Source organism: Emys orbicularis, chromosome 13 (assembly GCF_028017835.1).
Source record: "Emys orbicularis isolate rEmyOrb1 chromosome 13, rEmyOrb1.hap1, whole genome shotgun sequence".
In the NCBI taxonomy this organism is placed as follows: Eukaryota; Metazoa; Chordata; order Testudines; family Emydidae; genus Emys; species Emys orbicularis.
The window spans coordinates 37,331,737-37,357,543 of record NC_088695.1 but is presented as its reverse complement, the minus strand read 5'-3'; the positions used below and the strand labels follow the sequence as shown (position 1 = coordinate 37,357,543).

The 25,807-nt window shown below is 48.5% G+C and overlaps 1 protein-coding gene across 1 annotated transcript; it reads left to right on the top strand.

Annotated features, from left to right (window-relative positions):
- The first annotated feature begins 149 nt into the window (after window positions 1–149).
- MRPL27 (mitochondrial ribosomal protein L27) lies at window positions 150–4,821 on the top strand. The gene is made up of 4 exons (XM_065415743.1): window positions 150–231; window positions 2,887–3,009; window positions 3,831–3,898; window positions 4,374–4,821. Exons 1-4 carry the CDS (start codon window positions 183–185, stop codon window positions 4,578–4,580), a joined length of 447 nt encoding a protein of 148 aa, XP_065271815.1. The 5' UTR covers window positions 150–182; the 3' UTR covers window positions 4,581–4,821.
- Window positions 4,822–25,807: the final 20,986 nt, after the last annotated feature.

Genomic DNA, 25,807 nt, shown 5'->3' with positions numbered 1-25,807 from the left:
AGGCCACGGAGAGAACCCAGGCGTCCGAGTCTGGCCGCGGCGGCCCTTGCTCTGACCCCGCCCTCCTGCCGCCCCCACATTGAAACCTGCCGCCGCCGCCGCCTCCTCTCAGTCCTGACCGGAAATCCTGCGCCGGAGCCGGAAGTGGCCCCCACCGGAAGCGGAAGTGGTGGTACCGGAAGATGGCGGCGCTGGGGCGACTGGCGGGTTTGGGGGCGGTGAACAGGCTGCGTGAGTGTGCGGGGGGAGCGGGTCCGCACGCGGGAGGAGGGGTCTGGGGGAGACCGGCTGGGGGCAGGGCTTAGCCCTGGGAAGCGGAGAGTCCGTCAGGGGGAGGCAGTGGTGGGACCCAGGGGGCTGGGTGGGCCTCGCCCACCCTGAACTAAGTGCAGCCCGGGCGGGGGTAGGACATCGCCCTTTCCCGCAGTGCGGCCTCCCGGTAACTAGCCTATGGGCTGTTAGTACCGGTAGGGGCAGGGGGGCTGTTGTGTCTCAGGTGTGTAGTGGTTACAGCCTAATGGGGGGCTGCCTAGGCTTCAGAGGTGATGTTGGAGCCAATGAAAGCCTAGAACATGCCAGGAAGGGTGGCCCAAAGAGGTAGTTGTGGACTGGGTACCTGCTGTGATCTAGCTACAAGGTTGTATGTGTGCCCATAGGTGCCAGATACCTTTTAAACGCACTTTGAGATCAATGGATAAAAAGCACTCTAGAAGCGCTAGGTATTATTAACCGCCATTGCCCCCCTTCTTCCCTCCCACCTTACCTACCCCTTTTTGCCCATTGGTCACTCTGTCTAGAGTTCTGTATCATGCCTGATCCATAGCAGAGCATCTGAAGTTAGAGTAGTTTGATGTGCTAATAGGACTAATAGAAGTATATAGTTTTGCCAGGTCTGGGACATTAAAATCTATATGCCATGCACATCTGCCCATGCCAGTTCTGCTGTCAGTGACACCATTGTAACTATTAAAGTCACTGAAGTTACTCTGGTTCTTACATCTGTCCACCTGAGAGTAGAGCTGGCCCAACGTATATAAGATCTGATATGGGAGTAGGCAGGCATATATTACATGTGCCTGGTTGCATATTGACTTCAGTGGAGTTACTCTGGTTTTACACTTCTTGGTCTGTTGAGCAGTATGTAGTAGGGAATCCTTCTGCACCAGGTCAGGTTTATCTTTTTACTGTTAACTGATGAATTGGAATGGGTTCAGGTGGGCCCTTTAACATAGCAGCCTTTGTGCCCAAAAAGGAAAATCTGAGTTCTCATTTAAAAAAAAAACTTCCTAATCTCCATTTCTCTTTGAAACTGGTGGTGGGCTGGGAGGTCAGATGGGTGCTCAAGCTTAAAGTCCTCTCCTAATAAAAAACAGAGCTGCTGACAGGGCATTCTCCAGGAGAGGCTCAGAACTTCTGAATTCTGTCACCAGTTCATAGTGAGACTTTGAGTAAATCCCTTGAGCTTTGTGCCTTAGTTTACCCATCTATAAAATGTAAATACTTTCCTACTACATTTGATGTTATATAGTTTTAACTGACATTTGTAAAGTGCTTTGATGTCCTTACATGAGATCTATACCAATGCACAGTATGATTTAAAATATAAAATAATTACATTGGAGATCAAACAAAGGTAGTTAGTTTCTTAGATAAGGATTAAATTTAATCCCAAGGCAGAGCTCTATAAATCCCATTACTTCCTTTCCCCACTCCGCTGCTATTTCTCTTAAGTCACAGCCCCTTTCTTTTACTTAATGTATTCTAAACATATATAATAAATTGTTCTTTTTAAAGACATCCACCCCCCCGTCAAATCATTGTGACTTGCAGAGTATCTGTTATAATTTAATTAAGATAAAATTCATCTACTGCTTTGCTTTAAATAAGGAAATGAGACACTTGTGGTAACCACTGTTTAGTAAAACACTACTTAGACTGCTGAATAGAAGGATTTAGAGTAAAGTGAAACTGGCTGCTGATTGCATGAAAAAGAACTAATTATATGGAAGACACTTCTTATGAAGTGGAATTCACAAAAGGGTCAGACTTCCTTGATTTTAAACATTTGAACGTATTTACTGACCATGGATTTTGTGTATTTGGTTTTTAATGGAAGAACTTTGCGATGTGAAAAGGCGACATGTTCCAAGAAGGAGAAAGACGAATCACTTACTGTAACAACTTTATTTTTTTAAAACCAGGCCTTGGCTACTAGGGCATGTGCTTAAATTCATTCCTATTCAGGACAGCAATTAAATATGTGCTTATATATTGTCCTGTATCGGGGCCTTGATAATGAAACTTTGCATTTTTATAGACATTTATCTGGGGTTGTTAAAGCTTTTTACAGACACTAAACCTCACAATTTGAGATTAAGTATTAATACCCATTTCACAGATGGGGAAACTGAGACATACAATATTTGTGACTTGACTCAATTTCACTGAGTGAGTTAGTGGAAGATAAACTCCAAGTGTCCTGCATTCCAGTGCTGTGCTCGTATCATTTGGCTACACTGACTGTTTTCTGTAACTATTTCTGTAGCTCAGGATTTAAAGTGCATGGCCACAACTAATAGCAGAATTTAGATCCACTGCTTAGAGTTCTGCTACTCCATTTAGGTAGCGGGATGCTTTCTGAAGTGCGACTTGGTTGTGTGCAGGAGAGACGCAATGGGTTAAATACGAATTATCTTTATAATACATTTATTCTAAGGGCTTTTTTCTGCCTTTGGCTTTAACATTTGTTTTGAAATGACATGACTGAGCTTTGAATCCATTTTTGCCCTGATTTAAAAGGAAATGTAAATATTTGCCCATTTTGAATTCATTGTTGTAGATAATATTTTTTTAAACTTTTTTTTATTGTTCCTCCTTCGAATACAGTTTTGGCTGCTCCGCAGGTGACTGCGGTTGCGGTGCGATGCGCATCCAAGAAGAGTGGAGGCAGCTCAAAAAATCTCGGTGGCCGCAGCCCCGGGAAACGCTATGGCTATAAGAAAACAGAGGGTAGGTCGGTCAGTCTGTCCTGCTGCTTTATACACTCTGGATTGTGCCCTCCCCAAGTTGCCTGGTTATCAGGGACTGTTACATGTGAAACTGCTACCAGTATGTGTGTCAGAGTTCAGATGGGAGGGGTTGTTTGTGACTCTTTGCAAGAGAAAAAAACCTGAAGGTTTAACCACCATTGGCTACAACCACACTGCATACATAACCACCATTGTGAGAGTAGCCAGCAGGAGGCTAGAGTGACACAAGCTCCCTTCCAGATCTGCCTACGTGCAGCAAACTGAAGTTACCAATAAGAAACATGTATTGGTTCTAACTTAACTTGTCTCTGGGGAATCTGGGAGGAGGAACACCCCAGGGGGCACCTGATAAGTTAAATGCTCTTTCCCCTCACACTATGCTCAGAAGCTAGGCATTTCAAGTATTGATAAAGAGGAGAATTATGAGGCTTAGTAGAAGCCAAAGTACAGATGCCTGTAACTGAGTGCCTAACAATTAGGGTGGGTTTGCTGATGGAAAAAACTGATGTAAAAGGCAATAAAAAAAAAAATGCCTGCAGCAAACAGAAAATGCCTTGTGCCCTCGAACTAATCTTTTCAAAGGCTAAAACTGCTTTTTGCCATTGCATATCAACTGCCCTGTATTCCCTGGTAGGAGCATTCTTACTTTAAATGTTTTTAGAGTTTGGGATAATTCCTCCTTAGGAAACATCCCAACCAATGCTGGCTTTGTGAGCCCTTGAGCAGTTCTCATTCTGCCAGCACTCAGGCTATAGAGATGCTTGTTCTTTTGTAATCTGAATCCATATCTCTCTGTTGCAGGCGCCTTTGTTCATGCAGGCAACACATTAGCCACCCAACGGATAATACGCTGGCATCCAGGGGCTCATGTGAGTTACTTTTTCATTTATTATAGCTCTCCACAGCAAAGTCCAGAATCCAGCCTTAGCTCTATCAAGGCTCTTCTCTGTTTCTGCAATTGCATTCCATAAAATCCTGAAATCATTGTTTCATTACCAAACGCATTTTACAGTTCATTCAAAACCAGGTCAGTGCATGAGCCAGATTTAGTAAACAACTGGAGAATTTTGACAATTACTATTGAAAGTTTTGCACATGAAGTTAAGGGAATCGGTTCTCATGCTTCAGGATTAGAATAATCTCTCCTCCCCACCTTCACAGCATGCAGAATTGTCTGCAGTTCCCTGAGTGCGTTGTGTGTATTGCCTTCCTTTGACACACCAGGTATTGGCCGTGGCTGAAGCCAGGATATCAGACTAGTGGCTTGGTCCACTTTGTTAAATGATACATAGTAACCTAAACACCTCCTTCCCTTTCTAACAATATACTGTTCATCTCTTCCAGGTGGGGATGGGTTGTAACAAGACTCTCTATGCTCTGGAGGATGGGATTGTGCGATTCACCAAGGAGGTTTATGTGCCACCACCCCGCAGCCCAGAGAGCAGGGAAGTGATCTGTCGTCTACCAAAAGGGGTGGTGCTTTACAAAACCTTCATCAACGTTGTCCCCACCAAAGAAGTGGGGAGCTTCAAGCTAGTCACCATGCTCTGAGGCTCTGCTGCCCCACGCAGTAATGACTGGTGGGGTGGGACTGATCACCGTGACAAACCTGGCACTAGATCAAAAAGATCCCTGGAGGACTCCTCTAGATCTGAAATGACTTGTTGGCAACTCCAGTTTCCTGCTCCTAGAACTCATTGGGTGTAAATTTGAGAGTTACAAGGTAATCTGGACTGCCCTGAAGTTTTTTGGAGAAATATATATCAAATAGATGTTCTGGGGTTCTCTAACAGCGTGAGGGTGTTTGTGGAATAAATGTAAAACAAAAAGGGCTCAGTAAAGCTGCCTTTCCCTTCTGGACAGCTGTGCTCCAATCCAGCTAGATAGACTGCAATTTCTGCACAGGAATTCTCCAGTTCTAGGTACAGCCATTGTGATTCTCAGCATTCCTTGGAACGGCTCCTGTCCTAACTCCACCTGATGTACACTGGGAATTCTGAAATGGGGGGGGGGGAGAGAGAGTCTCAGTGTCAGTCCAAGAGTGGGAACCTGAGTTCTAATCCCAGCTTTGGCACCAACTCCCTCTGTAGCACTGGGCCTCAACTTCTGCCTCAGTTTCCCCATTGGTAAAACCGGGATAATGATGATCACATCTTCAAACATTTACAAACATGAACTCTCATAACCTGTGTGTGTGAAGTAGGAAAGCAGCTATTCTCATGGGACATGGGGAAACCGAGGCACAAGATTGCTGAAGGCTCCAGCATTAGGATCATTACTCAGGAGTTACTGAGTCAGCACACACCAAGAGGCATCATCATTAGACTAACTATAATCATTGTTTCTAGTTATAATCATTAGGCGGGAGCTAATTGTGGTGGGGATCAGAGGCTGTATTGAATCCCTGTTGTCACTCCCCCCCCCCCCCCCCCCCTTAGTGAAAGAGTTTGCAGCATATTGGTAACAGTTATAAACCTTCATGCAGGGAGTTACTGCAGTTTATTGGCATGAACAAGTACCAGAAGGAGCTGTCTCCACTGTTTGTGCTTATCCTCTGAGGGGAAAGTCCAGGGAGACATAAACAACCAGCTCTGCTCACATGGTGAGCTCTGGTTGTACTGGGTGAAGCCTGCATCTGTGCCAGAAGTTTTGTTGTAAAACTCCTGTCTGCTTAGGTAGAAGAGGGAACTCCAGGAGCTCCCTGTCCAAAAGACAGCTTCAGAGAATGAGAAGAAAATGTTTTTCTGAATTAATCCTGCAATAGCTTTAGAATTATGTCCAGTCCTGCCATGATGAACATATTCAAAAGGGAAACTGCCACATTGTGGCCAAAAATAAAACCCTACGGTCAATAGAAATATTTTCATGACTTTCTAAAGTTTCATTCCAAAGCAATTTGTCTGGATTTTGAGTCCCTCCCATGTTTGTAACGCTCATATTACAGTATTGTGCAGGGCAGAGGAGCCAGTGAAAAAATAAGGCCAGATGACTTCTAAAATGTTTGGTTTTAATAGTAGAAGGTGTTAAACTTCTGTTCCTATAATTTCTAGCGTAGTGTGCCTTTCAAAAAAAATCCTTATCCTTGCCTCCTGCCTCTTTAGATTAGTAAACTTCAAATCATTTTTTTAGGGAGTCAGTTTCACTTTCTGGTTCTCAGTCACTGACACTATACTGTTGTGTTTAGGTTCCACATACTGCAGAAGAGAATTTTCCCTTCCCCTCGTGTGAAAAAACACACGTACGTACGTACGTGGGGGATATTAAGAAATGAAAGCCTGATTCGGTTTTGTCTTTTTCAAACTCAAACCCCAACAGATTAACTCCATGTCCCCTTGACTTAGAGGAAGTGATGTGCTCACAGTTTCAAAGCTAATTTGACTAAATTTGGAACTCCCAATTGGGCAAAGAAGTCTGAGAGCATCATACTCATCAGCTGAAGGGTGAAAGAGGCATAATCCAAACAACAAAACTTCAGTCTTGTCAGGCTGCAGTCATTCCACAGCACTCAGTCACACAGCAGACATCTTGTGATCTGACTGGCCCTGTTTTATCTACAACATTGTAAACAACATTTTAAAAGTTCGTCCTGAAATACAAAAAAGTAGTTGAAAATCTGAGTTGCAGTTACATCAGCACTGGGGAAATTAGATGATCTGATCTCCAGAATTCAAATAGCCATTTGTTTATGAAGGGGAACTGAGTGTCTTAGGGTGTTATCAGCATGGTTCTACCCTTGCACCTTTCAGGGTGAAGTCCCCTGAGGTTACATTAGCTCTTTCCCTGCTGCACGGTTTGGCACACAGCTCATGCTGTTCTGAAATGCAGCTGTTCTCTGCCTTTGTTTACAGCATTGTGGAGCAACTTGCTGTACAATCCCAAGAGTCCTAGCCCTTGCTGAACCTTTATCTTGTCGGAACTTACAAGCCTTCCTCCACGTAGCATTTTTAAATCCCCGAGGAATGTGGAGCACGGAGCTATGATTTGATGATAGCAGCTCTAGAACAAATACATTCATTCTGTCACTTGCGGGTCAGGATTCCCACTGGTACCTGATAAGGTAAATGTTTTTACAACATAAGAAGTAGATAAGATAAAGCATTTGAGGACGAGATTCCTAGCTTCTGAGGTTTAATACTTGGAGTGTGGGGCAGTAGCTGCTGCAGCCTCACAGAGGCTTACTTTACAGTGAAACAGCCCCATGCCTTTGCTCCAGAGTCCTTGGCTGAGTGGACCATCACCTTTGCTCTGCCCCCTCACATACAACAGAAATGGCTGAGGATTATTTCATGGTCTTTGGTTAAGATAAGGTTACTAGAGTGAAAATAGTGGAGCAGAAATCCCCTCAGGTTTATTCCACTGTTTCTGGGAGAGAGATGGCTGCTAAATCGATCCTGGTATTCACTCCACCTTCGTTCTTGTAGGGGAGTGAGTTGATGGAAATCTCCACTGCTTTGCCTGTGATTGGCACAAGGGGTTCTCAGCTGTTTGTGTGACTGGCTGAAGGCATGAAGTTCCATTCCGCCCTGCCGGAAGGGAGAGACCTCACAGACCCTGCTGTCCTTGCCACAGAAGGAAGGAGAGGTGTTCCAGGGTTGATTCCCGTTCTACACGGCTGTGTTCCTTTGAGTTTGGTAGCTGACGGAGGCCTGGAATGCGTCCAGCAATCTGTGCCCATCTGGTAACTCTGATCCTGCTCCAGTCCCTGGGACAGCTGGAGGATGCCTTAGGGCTTGCTCATAGGGAGGTGGCATCTATTAGAGAGGAAAGAGGAATCCATTATACTGAGCAGAAACACAGTGGTGAAGATTAACCCATGTTATAGAACAGCTTTACGTGAGTCCTTTCACACCATTGCCACAGCTCTAAAATTAAATACTCTGGGCCATCCATTAAACGCTTCTTAGAACAGCAGCACTTTCCACATTGCCAACTAGATAAGTGTGCAAGAGGAGATTATAGGCCCACTGCAGTTTCTAAAGAGCTGCGGTGGAAATCCAATGCAGCTATTACAGCCCATCCCACCCACTCCTATGGCCCGTCTCCTCGTCCCCAGCTATGGCGTTTGCTGGTAAGTTCAGGGATCTGTCAGCGTTTCCATTAAAAACCTTTTCTCAGGAAATCTTTCCTGTGAAATGATTAATTTCCTGTTAAAATAAGATTAGCCATTACATATTCCCCTCCCCCACCTATAAATCTCCACTTCTGCACAGAAATCAGTCTGAGGCGAGGTGCGTGGTACAGAGCTAGGAGCCAGAACTCCCGCGTTCTAAACCTGGCTCTACCACCATCGCCCTCTGAGGCAAGGCGCTTAACTTCTCGTGCCTCACAAGGCGCTAGGGGTTTAGTACGTGCATGTAACGCACTCTGCGCATGCAAACTGCCCTTGGAAGGCAGGACTAAGTGTTGTTATCGTGTCAACTGCACAGTGTCTTTTTTGGAGACAGGCTTAACAGCTCAACCTTTAAAGGAAGGAAGTCAGTAGAGGAATCCCACTGCATTGAAAGAGTCACAGATTTCCATTCTGCCCCAAGCAACCCTGGGTGTGGCAAGACCGAGAGGCTGCCATTTGGTACAGCAGACTTTTCCTGCCTGGGGTGCTGCCCCAGGACTGACCTCACCTGGATGTGGACGCTTCAGACAGAACACTGCTTTTCACTAGTCTACTGAGCGGGAGGCTTAAGGGTTGGATGGTGAGCACCAGGCAAAGCCTCACAATCCAATAACTTATGAACAAGCCCAGGCAGGGGAAAAAGACATTCAACAGTAGCAGCAGCGAGGAGGGCTGCCAGCATAAGGAGTGGGGGGAAAGAAGGACTTGGAATCCTGAAGTCACATTCCAATCTTCAAAGCGATGGTTCAGACTGGCAGCCCTGTCCCCTCTCCTAGCGCTCTGCAGATGCCCTGCGGAGGGATCAATCATTAACCTGCAGAAATGTAACCATAGGGAATTTCCTGGAACCCGGGTGTGCCTTTCCCAGAGAGAAATGCTATCAGAGAAAGGCAACTGCCGAGACAGAGAACAGAGTCCTCTGCTACTGCACTGCGGAGTGCTGGGGGATGGCCTATAGGCAAACAGGATGGGACCATTGCTGTGCTTCTAGACAGGCAGAGGCAGGATTTTGGCAGCTGAAGCAGCCTTCCACTCACCTCCTGGGAGGGGTCTACCCACAGTCCAAACCTCTCGGCAATCAGCTGATGGATCTCCCGCTGCCGATCCTTCTTCCGCACACTCTCGTAGCTTGGCAAGCGCAGCTGCTCCCAGGGAGGGAGCTGATAGCTGCTGGGGGGTCCAACGCAGAATAGTTCATCTCCCTAGAAATACCCAAGCCGCCCAGCATGGAAAAACGTCATACGATTGTCTGAGGCAGTCAGCGCACCTAGTCTGCTGGGAACTCCATGGCCCAACACTCCTCAGCCCAGGAATTCTGTTCAGGATGCCAACTCTCAGAGTACCCCCCCAGAGACAGGTGTCTGTAGAGCCCTGTGTCTAACGCACCTACACCAGCACCCCATGATGATGGTGCCCTAGAGTTCTCACTGCAACCCCAGGCTTGCAGCACCCACACCAAGGAGATTCTGTCCAGAGCTTCATGCCCAAATCATTTCTGCAATAGGACCATTCTCTCTGGCATCCTGCACCCATGTCTAAGGGGATTTGATCCACTACACCCAGGAATTGCCCCACACCCAAATACCCTCCCCAGGATGCCCCCGGCCTCCATACCCAAAGCATCTTCCACTACGTGACATGATCTCTTTGCAGCCCTGTTGTAATAACTGGGCCTATGAATTTACCTTAATTGTAAATTCAAGTGTAAGAAGTTAGTAAAGTGCATAAAATGCCACAATAACCCATAAGAGTTGCTGGGAAAAGGTGCAAACGGGAAACAGGCTGAATTAGTACAAACAAAAAGGCCTACAAGGACTGTGTTAAGATCGCATCTGGCACACAAGAAGAGTGTGGGACTGGAAATCAATGAGCCAAAATTAGTGTGTTGGAAATTAGGCCTAATTGCTGAACCAAATAATGAGAGGATGGACTATTCTGCCCATCACTCCCTTTTGGGGTCCTTAAAAAGACAAAGACTTTGGGAGGGAAATCAGAAGCTGTTGGCTGGAAGATGGGTGGACAGGAAGAGAGCTTTACTATCACGCTGCAACCTCCACCTTCTCCTGGGACCGTTGGGCCTGCCTTGTCCTGACCCTGAGAACCGTCCTGACGTGAGAGGGACCCAGATGACTGCCTTTTCTAGCTTTGTTGGGTTTTTCCTCCTCTCTCTGGTGTGTGTTTATCTTGTTTTGTCTTTCAGGAAAATGGGATCAGACTTTAACAGCTCCAGTTATGATCATCTTTCATACCACCTCAAAGGCTGTCATAAATAGGAGGGGGTCCTTCCAAAACCTGTCTGTGACTAGTGGGAAAGGGAACAAGCGGCGTTGTTAAAATGGAAGCCTCACTTAGTTCTTTACATTGCAAATGTTGTCACCGTTTTTCCTTTTCTGTATTTCAATAAAGGGTTAAAAAGATTTGTAATGGTGTGTTTGCTGTGGTACTAAGCAGATGGAGGTCTCTGTATACCAAACCCTGAACGCTGTTCAAAACTTTAATGTTGGGCAGCGACAGGGTCACGTTAAGACCCTTGACTCTCTGGGCCCATTTATTCCATCAAAATTAATACAACAGCCCTCTCCCCAAAGCACTCTTACCCACCCCATCAGGGAAGAAGCCGTACCCTCAGTACCCTCACCTGCACCCCAGGATTCTCGGCAGGGCTCTCCAATTGCTGTGCTCCCGATTGGGGTCCCACCAGCCGCTGGTTACTGCTGAAGTATGGAGGAGGACAATCCTATATGGCATGAGGAGAAGGGAAAGGAAGAGAAATGAATACAAGGTAAGAGCCCGTCTCTGGCATTTGGTGTGCGTGCTGGGGGTTAGGGAGGCGCGCGGTGTGCTGAACGCAGTCAGCAGATTGCCAACAGGCAATAACATGTCCATCTCTACTATAATACCGAGACTTATGGCGTGTGGCTTAGGAGGGTGTTGAAGTTGCCATCAGTAGCAGTTGGAAACAGCCCTGCCTGGCCGCATTCCACGCTCCCAGCAAGAAATAATGCAGCTTTGTAAACAGTCCTGAGCTCTCCCCTCTGGGTCTTCCATTCTGTTTGGCTTTCCTGCCCAGTTACCCTCCACCCCATCCCTAGCTCCGTGCATGCTGTTGCTCCCTGTGTCCACCGTTCACAAGTGTGTTCTCTTTGGCAGCATTCGCACATCTGGTCAGGCCAGCAGAATTAAGGCTGACAACAGGCTTGTCCTTTCTTATGGACAACTAGATTCCTATTTCTTTTAAGCCTGATGATGTCTACACCATTAAGCCATCATCTCCTGGGTGGAAATATCTGGCCTCCCTGGAACCTCTGGTTCACACCTCAGCAAGGTGGACTCAACCTATTGTCCTTACAAGGGAGAGAGGTTGAGTTCCCTGTGTGGGCCTTTCAGATATGACTTTGAAAGCCTGGAGTCTGTTCTCTATGAATGTTAGAGACCTCAAGGCACTTAAACAAAAAAATAGCAGTTTGCCCTGGGACCCTGGGCCAAGATTTCTCTGCCCGTCACGGCTGCACAATGTAATGGGCACTGCTACCCTTGGGTATAACGTAACCTACTAAAATGAAGTGAAAGGTGTTAATCTGTGGTCTTGCCTACATGGGGGAGAAGGGAATGACGGATGGGGGGGGAATGAAAAGCTTTTTACAGTGTGTCTGATAAAGTGTTGTACGCAAGCTGTGCCAGTAGTGTGCACATGAAACGCCTGTTGGGTTTTTCAGTTTGCATCGCATATACCCACAGCAGCAGCTTGTTGTGAACTGAGGGTGTTGCATTCAAGATGCAATGGGCTTAAATTGCAGCAAGGAAGGTTTAGGTTGGACATTAGGAAAAGCTTCCTAAACCATCAGGGTAGTTAAGCACCGGAACTAATTGCCTAGGGAGGTTGTTGGATCTCCATCATTGGAGGATTTTAAGAACACCTGCCAGGTATTCAAACACCTGCCAGGAATAGTCTAGTTATTACTCAGTCCTGCCTTGAGTGCAGGGGACTAGATTAGATGAACTCCCAGGGTCCCTTCCCGTCTAACACTTCTATGATTCTTGAAGGGAATCCTGTGGTCTTCTGCTTTACTGCACAGCAGTGTGCATCCTGGGATTGTTTTCATGGTGAATTGTGGGAAGCCAGGTGGCTTCAAACTTTTGAAAACTCCCATGTCTTCACCCCCTGTTTCCTTTGCGGGTGGGCTAGCACCATTTTCAGATTCCTGTTGGCCAGCATGGACCCAGCAATGCTCCGCTCGCTGTGGTGACAGCCCCAAGTACATAGAGGCTGCTTGGGCTGTATTTCAGAACTCAAAGCCGGACACATTTGGCTGTAGAGACCGCTCACCGCTGAGTGTATGATGTGGCAGCAGGAGATTCGGCGGCGGCGTAAGTGGGCCAAAGGTGAGGAAGAAGAGGACACTGAGCAATTGGTACCAGAGGAGCAGTTCCTGGATCAGCCACACACTGGGCAGTGCCGTTTCCGGGCTTGGATCAGAGGAAGAGGGTCACTCTGCAGACCTGCGATGACCAGCAAGAGAATTTCAGGAGGGGAAAGGCTCCCTTTTTTGAGATATGTGCTGAAATACATGGAGCTACAGCGTACCAACTTGCAGGGCCCCATACCTTGGGTTTCCGTTATTTGACTCTGCTCTGGGCGGGGGTGGTGTAGAGGCTATGGCTGAGCAATGCTGCCAGCCACCATTTTGAGATGAGGAACAGGTGTTTCGGAGAGAGTGGGGCAGGAATTTCCCAGGCCGGACAGCGGAGGGAAGCGGAAAGGAAAACAGGCAGATGGGTATGTGCCCTCCGCAGCGCAGACCTGCAGACAGCAGATGGTCAGGGCTTTAGCACATAACAGAGGCCAAGTGCTTGCATGGAGCAGCCGCCATCTTGGGAATATAGAGGGGGGCTGGGGTGGGGGGAGCGGAGAGCAGGAGCAGAAAGGAGAAGAGGGGCAGGGGCTGGAGACTCGGAATGGTTCCTAGCTCACATCCATGTAACACGGCTGCAGCCATGGGGCCCCCGGAACAGACGCTAGCTCAGTTAACACAGTAACACCACCACGTTGGACAGGCAGGAACTTACACCCCAAAGTTTCCTCCACTCCAGAGGCTCTTCCCTCTTTGGTCCCGGCCTGAGTTGCTGGCTGGGACTCAGCCGGAGTCCTGCCCTGCAGCAATGCGGCCTGGCTTTCAGTCACAGTCCTGAGTCCCAACCAGATCCTGGCTCTCGGGTGTCATCCGGCTCATTCTCCAATGAGCCCTGCTGCTTGGCCTTAGGGCAGGGGGTGAGAGAGCTGCGAGCAGGAGCCACAAACTGTCTGTCTGGGTTGGGGGTTGTATAAAATTGGGTAAAATCCTGTCTAGATCTTCACAAAATGGGCAGATCACATGGCCCCTGCCCAGTGTTTTCCTTGCATCCCTCGTTTTAATGTAGACCCTTCTGAGCTGCTTGCTCTTTCCCCAGCACTGGCAGGCATCTTGGTCATGACCCCTCATGGACATCTGCTTGGCAACCTCCACAAACAGCTTTTCATGATGGTGACCGGCCCCAAGAGTTTCCTGCCCTGAGGCGTCTCCCCAGGGGGCAATGAGATCCAGGGTCTCAGCAGGCCTCCAAGCAGCAACATGGGCATGTGGTGGGGTTTGTGGAGTAGAATCGCTGTAGTCACAAGAGCGCTGATGCACTCTAATCTAGGAGCAAATGGGCACAATCTAGCCCTGTGCCAACTTTTAAACAAGGGAGGGGTCATCCTGGGAACTTGACACCAGGGCAGGGGAGGGCACACAGGTAAACAGACAGGTCAGTAATGGTCGACGGCAAAGCAGCACAGGATAGCTTGAAGAACGCCAACAGCGATGCGCAGCGGTTGTGTGCACACAACCCACAGACCGAACTAATTCAATTTGCAGCAAACTTCGTCCATTTGCAAGAGGACTCCAGAGTTTGTGGTAAGTGTGGAGTTAATGCGCTGTGCTGCATTGCAGTGTGCGTATGCTAGTGTTTTAGAAGCAGAATAACTCAACTTGAACCGGTACAAGTCCTGTGTCTAATACGTTAGTGTGAAATGGAGTTTTCAATCAAGTTAAGCTAGTTTGACTGAGCTACCCAGGGTGGGGAGAGGAGGGGAAGCACCTTTCTCCTAGCATAGATAAAACCAGTACGAGAGGTAAGTCATTTGCTTGTCCGCACAGGAAAAGTTATTTCAAAATAAGATACAGTGTGAATTTAAAGTGCAATTGTTACTCTGGAATAGTTCCAGGTGTAGACACACTTACTCCAGAACAAGAGTTCCTTTTCCTTAATCCACTTTGGAAATGGATTAAACAAAACATGAATGAGGCACTCTTATTCTGGCATAAGTGTCCACACATGTGGTGCTATTCCATAATAGCAACTGCACTTTAAATTCACACCCTACCTTACTCTGACATAACTTTCAAGTGTAGACAAACCCTTACTCTGGACTAAGAACATGGGCATAGGAAGCCATTCTGCAATAGCTACTCTGGTCAATTTCCCCAATAAGACGTTGGTGTCAGGGCCAGAATTAGAGTTCTGGGCAGTTTACTGTTCCCAGATATGTGCTCCAACTATACCCATCTCTTCCAGCAAAGAATAACTCCTCCACACAATGTCCAGGTGAAGCGAGGAGGCAGACTGTAATTGCCCTCACTGGAATTTGGCCAAGGCCAATCACTCACACTCTTGTGAAAAGTGTCATGTGATCTTTACCAATTACAAGTGGTCGGGGTTTTATGTTTCATCCACTCTTTGTTTCTCTTCCTGTTGGAATCAGCGTATTTATGGCTCTCTCTCCAACGTAAGCCATTGTGGGGATCCCATTGTCTCTTAATGACTTCGGAGAAAATCTGATCGGTTACTAGTCAACGTGTTTGTTTCTCCTAATTGCCAGCCCTGCAAGATCAGCCCTGGATCTGCAAAGCAAACCAAAGATTTACTTTTGCTCTTTATTGCTTATAAAGACTCTCTCACCTGGTCTACACATACTTTTTGTACACTTTAACTATGTTGGTACAGGGTAAAAAATTTTAAAAACTGAAATAGTTAAACTGGTACAACCCCAAGTTGGTTGCACTTATAAAGGTGCATTACGCCCATATAGCTTATTCTCCTTTCCCATAAGGCAATAAGCTATACTGATATGAAAGTACCTTTCTACCAATGTAACTGTGTCCACACTAGGGGAAGGGGGATGGACGGTATTGCTTTAACCGGAGTGGTAGAGTTAAAGTGGTACCACTTGTGTGGTGTGGACAAGGCCCCAGACATTTCCCTGCTTGTTTGTTTACATGCAAATATCAGCTCCTCACTTCTGCTGTCTCTGCAGGAGGACCCTGAAAAAACGCAAGGAGAGCTGAAGAGATACAAGCCTTGTCTTCACTACAAAAATAGAGTGTGTGTAGGGGGGGTGTCATTAACCGGATGTAGAATCCTAATGCACAGAACGCAGCCTGCAGTTTTCACATGAGTTAGAAGATCAAGATAAACCCTAATCACCAACTTGACCTGGTAACTGAAGTGCAGCCTTAGGTTTTTACCCTGAGATAAGGACACACCTTTCTTGTAGTGAAGATAAGGCCATATACAGACTAAAGGAATCCACGTCCCCTCTTAGTAGATGGGTAAGAAGAGGTGCAGCCTCATATCTGGGGGTCCTCCAAAGGTCCTCTAAGGTCCTCTTGCAAAAGATGTGACATTTCAAATGTAAACCACAAACAGCCCCACCCTTTCATCCTTAACTACCACAAAGGAGCCAGACGCAGGAGGGCCTTTTGCCTTTCTGGTTCACATCCGGCTCTTTCTGGTTTGCATATCACCACTCTGCAGTCACAACAGAAGAGGGAAGTAGAATTTAATTCTCTAGATTACGCACAAGCCAGAATAGTCTCCTGCTCACTCTCCCAAAGCCAAACTACAGGTCACCTGATCCCTATCCCCGCAAACACAGGGCTGTTCCTGCAATACACAATTCCCAAACAGAGGGTTTCTCACCACTTCCCTTGGGAAACTATTGCCCAGCCTAATCCATCGCAATGGTCACAAACCCAAGCAGCCAGGACTCTGAAGCGCCAGAAAGAGCAGATCTGTGGGGCGAGATGGTGCCACGGTCACTTTTCTCACCACAACTGCACTGGCAACTGCTTGACGTGCATGAGGGCAGCTGCTCGCTACCTGTGGGGAGGAACCCATTCTGCTGGGGAACGTGGAGACTCCACAAAGAACAACTGTGACAGGTGTGTGTGCTGAAGCCTGCTGCATATTCACATCTCACTGACAACAGGAGGCCAACCTCCAGGAGCAGGAGGAAAGACGTTTGCTGGGAGCTTCCGGTTGTTCTCCTAAATATGTGAACGTGGAGCGCGCCCCCTCGGAACAACAGAGAGGAAAGGGGTGAAGTGATCCAGCTGGGGTCTCCTGGCCCCCTCTTGCTGTGCCGGGAAAGTCGGCAAAGCAGCCCTTGTTTCCAGTATGATCTTCTAGTGGGAGTTCAGCCCGTGATGGCACTTACTTCAGTCAGATTCTGACATTTGCCTTTCATTGTCTGAAGAAGTTTCTCTCTCTCAGTCTAGCCCCCCCCCCCCCCCCCCCCGAGCTGATATCCCTTTGGAGCTAGGACAGGGGGAAATTCCAATTACTTCTTGGCACATGGTACCCATGTGTGTATCTGCATCCTACCCTGTATGTATCGGCCTCGTACCCTTCCAAACTGCCCCTCCTCTGGAGTCCCAAGCCCTGCCAAGTCCTTCACAGGCAGGAATCAATCCCGCAGAGGCAGGGAGATGGGTTGGATGATCTAACTTCCATGACCTAAAGCTGTCCCCTGAAGCCAGGGATACGATAGACATGAGCAATGGGGTTCTCCGGCTCCAGCTGGCTCCCTCAGCACAAGCTGTGGAGCGCATAGAGCAAGTTGCTGACATACCAGCGGCAGAGAGTGGCCCTGTCTTCCAGATCCACTGTGCTTCACAGTAGCATGTCCTGCTGTGGCCCTTTCCCTGTGAAGAGGAGGAGTGCAGCAAAACCTGGCTCTGAACACGAAAGACAGAGGGGAGGGAACTCTCTGTTACTCTGTGAAATTCAACCACTGCAGATGTCAATTACTCAGAGCGTTCTCTGATACTCATCTCCTACCTCCATGATGTGCCCCCGATTGGCTGCTTTTGATCACTAACTGTACAGTCAGGCAGGTTTGGGTGCAAAGGCCTCTAGTTGGGCTTTGTTTGGAGAGAGAATGAATGATCAGCAGAGAGGCTGGGGTCCTACGCTATCATTCAGCAAGAGAGGACTATGAACTGGGCCAAGCCACCGTCCGGCATTGCACTGCAAAAGACGAGGCCGTTCCACGCTGGCTGGAAGACCAAGCCACACCAGGGTACTCTAACCAGGTTTCCAAATTGCAGCTCAACTCCAAACCAGCACATCACGGAGATTAAAGCGATTTGCCCATATTCAAGCAAGGATTAGGGCCCAGAATATTAGATGGACAGCCAGACAGGTGGGCAGGATACTTACATATTGGCTGGGACTCTGAAAGAAACGGCAGGAGCAGAGGAACTGGCAGCACAGGGGGTCCCGGTGGTACAAGAGCAGTAGCAGCACCAAGATCGCCACTACGAACACAGATGAAGAAACTGCTGCAAAGATAAAAGAGAACAAGCAAGTTCACCACCCAGCCTGGAACGCCCAGCAGGTCACAACCAATCTGGATGCTCCTTAAACCTCCCCCTTTCTTTCTCTATCTGGCGCTCCAGGAAGGGAACCAGGTGGCCGACATATAACCATCTGCCAGCCAGTTTCCCAAGAGCAGCTGCCTCACTCCTTTCCAAGGACATTTAAAACCCCACTGGGCAGTGGTATCTCTGTCTGCAAACATCCCTTCTGTGCAGCTGGGGCGTACAACAGTTAGTTCTGTACTGAAACTGACTCCGTGCCCACTTACCCTTCATTTGGGCAGAATGGAAATAGCCCTAATACGGATCAGAACAAGCCAGTAAACCATTGCCTTTCAGCTGAGGCTCTCACACCACTTCAGCTACTGATGAAAAGCACGGTATAAGAGCTAGGTATTATTATTATTAACTCTCATTCATTCTCCCAGCTCTTGAGAGGTGGGTCTTATTTATAGTCTGTGGAATGGGATGAGCAAGTTACTCAAAGTCAAGAAGTGCATCAGCAGAAGAGAGCCAGGATTAGAAGCCGGGAGCGTGGACCCACAGTCCCCTGCTCTATCAGAACACATTCCTGCTCTAGCTTTCACACAAGTGCTCTCTTGCTCTCCCCTACTTCCATGCCTGCAACCTGGAGAGGGCTGGAAGGTGAAATCTCGTGTTAATTACACAGGGGCAAAGGGGTTGAGGTCACAAGACAGGCTGACTAGCACAGCACATTAGTAGAGAACTGACACACTGGCCAGGATCAGCGCTCAGGGTTCTGCGTCTCCCTGGCTAGATCACTGACACGTAAAGCGCAGCACAAGAAGGAGCATTTCCTACAGTCCTCAAGAGAGGTAAACAGCTAGAGCAGGACTCCTGGAGTTCTATTCCCAGCCCTGACACTGACAGGCTGCGTGGCCTCAAGTGAGTCACTTAGTCCCCTCCCCCATCCCAGCCTCACATTTCCTCTTCTGTGGATGCAGAGGGTAATATTTCCCTACGCCTACGTGCTGTGAAATTTACCATAGTACAGTTGTGTTTGTATAGCCCTTGTGAGATCATCTGGCGAAAGGTGCCCTAGAAGGACTTAGTATTGCTATTAAGCAGCTTTAGGTGTTTGCCAATGTAGTAGCAAAAACATGGGATTCAGGACTCGGGTCTTGGCAGGTACGTTAAAGAGGGATTTATTTCCACATACGATGTTTAGAAAGTGTAGCATCGCATCCAGTCTGTCTATGGGAACTGCAACAGATTTCATTTGTGAAACATTTCAGGTGAGATCCCCCCGACTCAGAGCTCACACTCCCACGTGGACAAAAGGATCCAATCTTCCTGATGGAGTCTTTATGGAACATGCCAGCTGGCAGGAGGGAATTATTTCCCGCTCCACCATATGGAGTCAATACAGGTTGACAGAACGGGCTGCCTGCCTTTTTTTTATGGGCTGGAATAGTGTGTCTCCATTTAATGGGTCACCTGGAAACCAGGCACTTCAGTGCTAGTTGTTCTGAACAGTATGTGATGGAAACATGATAAAACCCAGGTAAGCAGATGGTCATTTCAAGGCAGACCAATTAATGCAAGCTCAGCTGCCCCAAGCTGGCACAAGGAAAAGCAAGTTCTCTCCCCTAACTGGGGCCTCTCCAAAAGTCTATCAGGGAAAGGGGGAAAAAATCCAAATGTTCCCAATAGAAAAGCACCTGGTGGAGCTCGCCCCTCACACACTCACTCCATGCACATCACTGGATTTTCAGAGGTAGTTCTAATGAAATCAATGGGAGTGAGGGGTGCTGGTCCCTCTGAAAATCCAGCTATGTATGGGGTGGGGGGGGTGCTCTCCCTCTCCCCCCAGCCCAAGTACCTTTCACAGCAACTCAAGAAAGTAGCATTCCTAACCCTGATTGCACAGACATGGCACAACAAGGTAAATGCAGCACTTGGGAGAAATGAGCCCTCCCCCCCTCCCAGTGCTGAAGAGATGACAATGGAGCCTGGAAAGCCCAGGAAGAGGGAAACAAAAGGGAGTTTTACTCGGGGGAAGGGGGCACGTTTGAGAGTTTTGCTGTCCTCCGCAAGGGCCTGCAGTAAAAACAGCTCCTCACTTCCCACCCCAGTGAAGGGAACACAAAGAGACAGACCGGGTACTCACTTGCAGCTATGATGATGGCCACTACATTGCCGTCCATGGAAGTGCTGGCAGTGGGAGGAGGTGTTAGCACATCGCTGGGCTGGGTCATCTCTGGCATTGCCAGATGTGATCTCTCCTTCCGCTTCCTGGCTCCTCACACAAACCAGACGTGGTTACATGTAGAAGCCCCAACCAGGCTTTGGAACAACAAACCCCTCTGGCCTTGGCTCAGCCACCTCCTAATTAGCCTCACTCACGTGGCTGAATCCAGTCTTTCAAAGCAAGCTGGTCTGGCCTTATTTTAACCCTGTCAACTGTTGCTGTCTTCCGCCATTCAGTCCATTCTGTTCTCATCTGTCCACTTGAGTCCTGTTTTCCCCTTCCTCTGATAAGCAGACCTGGGTCTGTGGTGGGCCCTAATTACATGTCTCCTTGATAAGGTGACTGGGTTCTGCTCTCTCCTTTCCTAGACCCCTGAACGTGGTTCAGCTGAGTTCTGGTGCCTTCTTCCCTTGGTAGCTTGACCCGTCTCTAGTGGATTCCAGTTGCTTTTCCCTTCTGTATTTTGACCTGTTTCTAATGGCTTCTGGAGTCTCCTTCTCTTGGTGCACTGGCCTAAGTCTGCTGGGTTCTGGTCTCCCCTTTCCCTTGAGAAAGTTATTTGCTGTCAGCAGTGTTTGAACTGGGCCTCATCTCCTTTCTCCAAATAATGTTATACGGCCCGGTTCGGCTCGGAACCGGGAGTCCGTCCTTGGGGAAGCCCTTCAAAGGTTCAATAACTTCTGGGCCGGGCCGATTTGTTCCGGCACCTCAGCTTGGACCGTGCAGCGCATCTCTCTCCCACATGACCGAACTTCAGGCGTTGGATCAGTCTCGGGATAGTCCGACTCACCGGCAGCTGATATCTCACGGACTGGACCCGACCGAACCAGCCTCCTGGGCTCCGGGCCAGGCTCGACCAGGTACCGCCAGGCTCACGCGTAGATCTTTCCACCTTCCACCTCCTACCCCCCCATCTCTCTTCTCATTGGCTGCTGAATCATCCCTCTGGGCTTTCATTGGTTCAAAGTGAAAATTGCTACAATCTCCCAATGGAACGTTGTGTCGGCGGTTGCCATGGAGACGCAGCACGTGGGGAGGAAGAGAGAAGCTGTTCCACGCCTCCAGCTCCCCATTATCAATGGATTTTATTGTGCATCTTGGTGCAGCGATCAGCCTGTAGGTTACAGCTGCACTGATCTCCCCTTAGGTGTAATGCAGCCGCAGCTAGCAGCACCTCTTCAGCCCATGCAGGGCTTCGAGAGGAAGATTCTGCTGCAACTATATTGGAAACATCTAAATATATTATCCTTCTTGCCTCATATACTTTGGCTCCCCTTTCTATAATGGCCTTCCCCAGTGCAAGCTCTGTTTAAATAACGGAGGGAAAAATACAACAAAAACATGACACACTAAATGTCTCACTGAAACCCACGACAAAATCCTCCTACATCGAGAGATGGTTTAAAAATACCCGTCTCTCTCGCTCCAGCTGAATAAGACCCGTCAGATGAGCCCTTAATTTATACCCGTATTAGAAAGGGAAGGAGGAAGTCTCCCCACGACTCTTAAGAGCTGCTTTTCGATACGTTAATCCACCCCACCCGCCCCCAGAAATCCTCATTGCCCTTGGAACGGAGGCTGCGCCTTTAAAGTGATTTTAGGGTTTGCAATGATGCAAGGCGCTCCCTCTGCTGGAGCTACGCCGTATGGGTAACAGAACAGACACAGAAATGGTCATTGGTTAATGTTGGAGCACAAGTGCTGTACAAACGTTAAGTAACGCGATCAGACCACGTGTACAGGGCATTGTTTCTGCAAATGGTCTTACATGCAGGATAAGACTGTCTACTATGTATATTATTATCAACCTCAAGCATTTAAAAATTGTGAGTCAAGCCCCACAAATCGTGAGGGTTGTTTTTTGTGTTTGTTTTTTAAATAGTGTGGCTTCTGCTTCAGGATTCATGTTCTCCAGCTTTTCTCCACAAACCCAAGGGCTAGAAAACTTGGCTCTCTTTTTTAAAAGTGAGAGGTTCACGAAATTGCATGACTTAAAAAAAAGCCACCAGCTGCTACAAGTTGCCACCACTGTAAACTCAGCCCATTCGTTGTACATAAGAACCAGATTCTTTCCAAATGTCTGCAACAGAGTTTGAGTTTCCCTCTTGCCCCTAGAAAGGGGCCCCTCTCGATTAGTAGGCGATGCTGGGAAAATGTCATAAGGATGGTGCCCGAGCTGTATCTACTCTATACCAGCACATTTCACAAAAACTAAATACCCTTATTATTTTCCTTGAGCTCACAGCAGCGTCTTGATGTTTGTAAGATGCTCCTGGGGAAGAGGAAAGAAAGGGAAGTAATGTTCTATTCCACCTTCTCAGTGAGTATTATTTCATATTTCTATTGCAGTAGCACATAGAGACCCCAGCATAGAAAGAGGCTCCATTGTACTAGGTCCTTTACAAACACGTACAAAACCCAGATCCCCACACTGAAGCTCTTCCAGCCTAAAGCCAACAAGCAAAACACAAAGAGTGGGAGAAAGAAAGATACAATCAAAGTGATGCATTTGCAATACAAAAACAAATTAAGTGCCAATGTCCCCATCTGCCCCTATCACTAGCTGGCTGGTTTCTTAGAGGTGTCATGACAGCGCTGAGTGTGGAGGGCTTTAGAGAGGTAGGACCTGGCAGATCAGTTCAGGAAGAGCCTTCCACACATAAGTGGCAGCATGGAAGAAGACTTCGAGTCCAGCACACAGGGAACAGGAGTAGGCCTCAGGAGACCTGGGATCTATTCCTGGCTTGCAACTGACCTGCTTTGTGACCTTGGGCAAGTCACTTCACCTCCCTGTGCTTCTGCTTCTCCTCTCACCCTGTGTCTGTCTAGTTAGACTGTAAGATCTTCAGGGCAGGGTCTGCTTGTACAAACCCACACTAAAGCACTTGGCACACTGGGGCTCTGATCTCAGTTAAGGCCACTGGGTGCTGCTGTAACACAAATAATAAAAACGAAGTCACAGCCCTGGCAGAGAAAATCCACCCCAGCCGGCTTTTAAATCCACCCAAGAAACTTCCTTCACATCTTAGCCAGAGTGAACGTGGGCAGCACATTTAAAGGACCACACTCTTGAACTAGTTCCCATTCAAAACCAGGAACACAAGGATATGCTGGGGCAGAGTAGGCTTGGCTGTAGCTACGCACCGAAGATCAAGCAAATACGTGGGAAAAACACAGAAGCAGCTTTTGTTTAATGCATCTGGTGTTATTTACCCATTAAATGGGAATGGTCTCTGTGGTGCTGTTACAGAGTCTGGTTCCTGAATGCTTTGAAACCATGGAGCATTTCCTGTATCAGCTCTCCTCAGACTCATTAAAAGACGGTTCTGGCACAGTTCAGGCAGGCAGCCAGCTCTATGCACCCTCGGGTGTAGCAACGCACAGGGTGGCTAAAAGGGGATATGAATGTATTAATAGGAGCCAGCACTTCCCTTGGACAAGTTCCACCTGCTGACAAACATTCAGGAATCAAGCCTCACTCCACACTTGCAAGTGAAATATTGTCAGGAGCATTATTGCCACTCTACGCTAGGGGAAACTGAGTCACTAACGTGTGAAATGACCTGTACAAGGTCCCAAGGAGTCCGTGTATGGCGCAGAATAGAACCCAACGCTACCAAGATCCTGCCAAAGATCCTCAACTTTATGAATATGTAGCGTCTGTCACCACCGAATCTTATTATTAGGGAGCAAATGGCAGTGGGGAAACACTGCATGGCATAAAATCTCCACCTCTGCCCCCAGAGGCATTCTGGGCCAGCAATTCTTATCCCACCGCTTCCAAAGCTCCCAACCCCACATGCAGCTTGCCTCTTGGGTTCAAGTCGGGCCTCAAGCAAGGGCCGGACGCAGAAGCAGCAGTTGCCCAGGGAACAAAACCGTAATAATAATAATAAAAAAAAAAACCAGAGAGGCAAACAGCACCGGGTGGGTAGCAGGGAGAGCTACAGAACGAGGCTTCCTGAAATGGGTGACTGATGGATGCTGAAACTCCCTAAATAACACTCAGTGAGTTTCCAGTCTTTGAGGAAGGCGTTAACGGAGGCTGCTGTGCAAAGCTGTTCCAGACTTTCATTTTCTTCTGTGGCCCCCTACAGCCCCGGTCAAGAGAGTGAGCAGATGTTTAAAAAAAGGGACTGAAACAGAGGAAGTGAGTGTCAGTCCCTCAAGGGGTTCCCCAGGACAGGCAGGATGGATGGGGCCAGCTGATCTGGCTCTGGATCGCATCTCCATAGGAACCCCGGCGGCATTTCCAGGATGCGCGGGAAGAACTGACACACAGTGCCATAGAGATACAGCTATATTTGTGGTGGTGTTGCATATTTAAGACAACTTTACATAATGCTTCTGACACAAAGCTTTCGGCGTTACCTCTTTGGAACAGGGGCCAAGCCCTGCATAGTTTCTCCCACTTATTTCCAACCACCAGGTTTACTTGTGAAGACAGAACACGTTCCAGGCCGAGTCCCTTCCCAGCCCTAGTGCTACTGCCTCACGTGCCCAGCTAAAAGTGAGGGGACGGAGGCGGCAGGGCATAGGCACACGCGTCGTCTGTCTTCACTGGGATCATCTGCCAGAGAGGTATGGAGGTCTCTGACCGCTGTGGGTCTGGCGAGGCCCATTTGGCTAGAGAAGGAACTTATCTTACAACACGTTCCCTTCAGCACCTTCCCCCTACTTAAACCAGAGACGGGGAGATGATCAAGTTAAAACCAGAGATGAACCCTCTGATCCAGAAACGCCTGTGAGCTCTTGCCCTAGAATGGGTCACATTGACACCCCTCAGCAGAACATTCCTGAATGCTGGGTAAGTTCGTATCTGGGTCAGAACTTCGAAAAACGGGCTCATTCCCACTGAACAGCGTCCAGCTCCCCAGCTCCTTTGCAGGGGCAAGATCCTGACTCAAGAGTCAGTTTGTGCATTCCCTCTGCAGTATAATATGGCACACAGAGGCTCACCCCCAGGGCAGAGAATTCATCTTACCCCAGCTCCCGTCACCACCATTCAACTGGGCGAATTCAAGCGGGGTCTCGGCGTTTGGGACCCACCCGCTGAGATCAGCCCAGGGTTAGGAACCGAACAAAAGGGGGTCTTGAAAGTGGCGTGAACGTTGTGGGGGGAGGATCCTACGAGCCCCACCCCCCAGGCCTTGGAGGATGTTGTCACGTAGGTAGCTTATGAGGCCCCCCATCCCCATAGTGTCTGGGCAGCTTCTGAAGACTGGGCTCTAGACTCCATGGAAGAGGGGGAAGTAGCGCTCTGCTTTAGTCAGGCTCGAACGGGAGGGAGGGGGTTGGGCAAAGCTGGCCTAAGCCTTGGCTCTTTGCGGTGGAAGCTACGGCAGGTATGGGGAGAGGCTGTGGGTTTCTGCCAACCCAGGGGAGGGAAATTCACACCGAGCCCAGCGAGTGGGCTAACTGGATACAGCACTGAACACCCGTCTGGGGCAGGGCAGACACTTTATAGGGGTGGGAGGGTTAATTCATCCACCCAAGCAGCCCCTGCTGGGCCTCCCTCTAAGCCAGTGGAGTCAATGGGGACCTCTCAGACTTCAGCCACTAGAGGAGTGACCTGGGTGAGCCCGGGGGCTTCGCTTCCCCCTTCCCAAGCTCCAGCCATCGCACGAGAAACACCAGCAGGTGTGAACGTTTGGCACAGTTGGCAGCCCCGCTCCAGGAAGCCTTGGCACTCGGCTGCTACAGAGAACCCGCCTGACGAAGCGCCCCCTGGCGAGCAGGAGGGGAACCGACCTCACCCAGGGACAGCAAGATTTGATTC